The 3908-nt window shown below is 31.7% G+C and overlaps 1 protein-coding gene across 1 annotated transcript; it reads right to left on the reverse strand.

The window, feature by feature from the left end:
• Nucleotides 1-334: 334 nt before the first annotated feature.
• On the reverse strand, nt 335-2806 carry LOC131613552 (FBD-associated F-box protein At5g56370-like). Its single transcript, XM_058885211.1, has 4 exons — nt 2084-2806; nt 1858-1995; nt 1609-1778; nt 335-461 (listed from the first exon to the last, which is right to left on the reverse strand). The coding sequence occupies exons 1-4, from the start codon at nt 2804-2806 to the stop codon at nt 335-337; spliced, it is 1158 nt and encodes a 385-aa protein (XP_058741194.1).
• Between the last annotated feature and the right edge of the window lie 1102 nt (nt 2807-3908).

Here is a 3908-nt window from a genome sequence, read left to right on the forward strand (position 1 = left end):
TCATGGGAAGAAATCAATGACGTGCAACAGAAGTTTCCCTCCTTCAACCTTGAGGACAAGGTTACTTTTAATGGGGATGGTATTGTAATGAGGCAAAAAGAAAAAGAGGTTCTAGAAGCAACCTATGAGTCAGCAAAACAAGTGGAGGGCCCACAAAATATGCAGGCAAGGAATTTCGCTAACCACAAAACGGAAAGGACGGAAATACGGAAGGGGATGAGGACACGCACAACTCACAGCAGGTGGAAGGACTATGTGAAAGAATGAATTGGTTATATACTGCAGTAGTGGGAGAAAGTAGGCATGTGATTAGTGAAGTTGTATTTCTTCTCCCTTAAAACTCTCTTTTCACATCTGGTTCTCTTGTATGCCAACTGTTTGTAAAATACATTGTGGAAAACTCAACATCTTTACCGGAGATGGCCATGCACACTCCGGCTTCGTTGGATCCACAGAGAAGGCTTGAAATACAAAACGAACTAGAAAATTATTGTAACCAATAGGAGGTCATTATTGTAACCAAAAGAAGTGTTTTTGTACGTTATTGATTATTTTGCAATTTATTTAAAGAAAATTCTTTTCTTTTTTGCATGTCATTGGTGTTCAAAACTTATTCGAATATCCTACAACCATTTGTTGAGAAATAACTAAATCTACCTGAAAAAAATGGACTAAAATAGGAGTTCGAGTCTATAATCAGATTGTGAATGGATTTTCGAAAGAACATATCTTCCATTGCAAGTGAGTCGAGTTATCAGCATAAAAAAATTTGCGTTACTGCTGATGGGCCTAAGACATTTCCTCTATCGTAATATGTGTTGTTTGTTTGTGTCCAGAGTGTTGCTTTAAGGTGAAATTTGTTGCATGTCAATTTTTCCAACTGCTTCAATTATATATATATTCTCAATGTGGTTCCCCCCACAGTTAGTTCTGGAAAAAGTATTAGGTGAGAATTTAAAGGAATAAAAGGTTTATGTTGTACATGAATCGACTGAACCCATTATCCCCCAAATTTCCTTTGCTGTATCCAAACAAAGTTGCGTGACCGGGGTCAGTGAATCAACAATGGCTATAGTTGGATAGCGGGAATAACTAGAAAGTCATCTATTAGATACAGAATTGAGAAAAGGAAGAAAAACATGATAAGACAAGGGTGACTTGGATAGGTGATCCTATAACAACTTGGAACTAAATGTAAAACTTAATACATGACCACATACTCGATATAGAAGTTATTAATGTACAGGCTCAACTAAAAAGATGTGTAAAATAGAACAAGAGAAACTTAATACACTGTGTTCAAGGACATAAAATATTGAAGCAAGATATACGGTTAAAAGTATGAAATATCAAATAAACATGATAAACTGTTAAAAGTATGAAATGTCAAAGTTCTAGTTCAACCCAGCTAATCTAACAGTTGCATTGTAAAAGCTTGCGAAATGACAGGAAAAATAGAGTAACTACAACTTACATAAAACATGATATACGGTTAGTTTACACGTCGATGAAGCCCTTGGGCATGATAGTAATAGCCTTTTTATTTTAGGCTGTCCACCATTCCAGATTTTCATTGTTTGTAGAACCGCTGAATTCTTCAAAATATACTTTGCTAGCAAAAGCTCACCTTGCAAACCTAAGAAGCTCAAAAGATGGCAGGTTTTAAGGTGTAATGAAAGGCACTGCGGAACACAATCAGGGTCCACCCAATTTTCTTTGTCATCTTGTCTAGTCCATGTTTCCTCATCTTTGGTCCATATGTCGTTATCTGAGGCTGCCTGTTAATAATGCAAATAACAGAATAAAACATAAAAGGTATGCTAAGAAAATATAACTAAGATATGAACCTGAACAAACCTCATTGAGCTTAAGTGTTTGAAGGTTAGGAGAGTGTTTGAGAAGTTGAATTAAAAAATGCCAACGGTAATTGAAGGAGTTGAGATCCAGGGAGGTCAAATTATGAAAGGTAGGAAGTACATGATTATAGGAATCCATCTAGAATAGAAAGAAAGCAAAATGTCACAAGTCATGGTAACAGTCGCTAAAGCAAAAATAATAAAACAAAGATTATATATAATCAAACCTTAGCCGTTGAAATTGAAAGAGAGTGAACATTATGAAGTGGTTCCAATGGAAAGTGAAAATAAGTGGAATCAATACTTGCTTGGGTCAAGTTAGTTAAGCTAAACTTTTCCCATTTGTTAGTGCTTTGAGAATGGAAGCCCCATATTTTAGATATGGTTAATTTGTCAAGAATTGGACATCCTGCTAAAAGCAACATAAAGTTTTCATCTATTTGGCAAAATATAAACTCTAAGTCAAGGGTTTTGAGAGAGGGGAGTTGAAGAGAAGGAAAGGTAAAGTTGATACTGAAAAAGCGAAGTTTAAGAGAAACAAGGGTTTTGCATGTAAGAATGGTATCAGGGATATCAGGCACACCCGGCATGCCTAGCCATAGATAGAGATCAAGTTTCTCAACACCGCGTTCTACCAAAAAGTCGATCCAATCGTAAAAACCGGGAACGTCAAGAGTGAGATCTTCCTGACTATATTTGTACATAAGAGAGATTTTGAAATCCTTGATGGGGGTTACGGATACCAAGACTGAGCAGATGATATCGGTAAAGCGGAAATAGGCGTCTTGGTGATATAATATCGTGTCGGGGAAGTTCAAAACGAGAACCGAACGCCATAGATGGTTCCACCTTTTGGATAGAATGCTTGTGGCAACTGCGTCTTTGGTTTGGAGAAAGGACAGAATGTGACATACAACTTCGTCCGGGAGAGCGCTTAGTATATCCGCCATTGATGAGAAACCAAAAACAATGATACTTGGAAAATAGGGTTAAATATAACACAAATATTTATAGGTGTGGATACAAAATTAAATAACAACCATATCAATAACATTAAATTTAATAAATTAAGATATTATTTATATATAAGGAATAATTTGAAAAGTATGTTGATACAAAATTAAATGAGAACCATATCAATATCAATAAATTTAATAAATTAAAATTTTATTTATATCTTTATATTTAAGAAATAAGGGTTTAATGGATATACACTAACAATATAAAATAGTTTTATAATTTTATCCGATTACAAATAATAAATTGATATATATTTACTGGTGTTGATATAAAATTAAATAACAACCATATCAATCTAATTAAATTTAATAAATTAAAATTATATATATAAATAATTAATTAACATGTGTTTATTGGGTAATTTTTTTAAGTAACTATTTTTTGAATTTTAATGTCAAACTAACCAATATTTTTCAAAATAACTATGTTTAAAGAAAATAGATTAATGAGGAGATAAAAAAAATATAGGAGGCGCCATTACAAGTGATGCCTCCTCTTTAATTCAATTTTTTTTTATTTGACTCAGGGTTATTTTGAAAAATATTGTGAAGGGTTTATTAGTTTGTTATTAAAATTCAAAAAAATGGTTAGTTGAAAAAAATTCATTTATTAGTGTTAATACAATTTAAATAACAATCATATCGAGATCATTAAATTTAAATAAGTTAAGATTTTATATATATATATATATATATATATATATATATATATATATATATATATATATATATATATATATATATATATATAATGAATAAATTGATATGTATTTATTGCTTTTGATACAAAATTAAATAAAATCAAAATGTGAATCTTGTAAGAATAATCGACAAATCAATTTTCTTATTAATGAAAATCAATTAATCAAATGCAATCGAGAAATTAATAATAGTTTTAAGAAATTAATTAATATATTATTTTAAAAAAGGTTCATGTTAATGAGTGTCTCCGGGACACTGGTTAAGCATTCCAAATAAAGAAAATATTCTAGATTCAATGCATTGAATACACACAATATCCTTTAGAAAAGTT

This window comes from Vicia villosa, linkage group LG6 (genome assembly GCF_029867415.1).
Source record: "Vicia villosa cultivar HV-30 ecotype Madison, WI linkage group LG6, Vvil1.0, whole genome shotgun sequence".
NCBI lineage: Eukaryota > Viridiplantae > Streptophyta > Magnoliopsida > Fabales > Fabaceae > Vicia > Vicia villosa.

What these genes read in the sequence shown, in the direction of transcription:
- LOC131613552 (XM_058885211.1), bottom strand. Translation starts at nt 2,806, where the DNA reads ATGGCGGATATACTAAGCGCTCTCCCGGACGAAGTTGTATGTCACATT. An exon ending in AAACACTTAAGCTCAATGAG is followed by an intron (nt 1,779 to 1,857) that starts GTTTGTTCAGGT and finishes CATTATTAACAG; the next exon opens with GCAGCCTCAGATAACGACAT. An exon ending in GGTGAGCTTTTGCTAGCAAA is followed by an intron (nt 462 to 1,608) that starts GTATATTTTGAA and finishes TTGTATTTCAAG; the next exon opens with CCTTCTCTGTGGATCCAACG.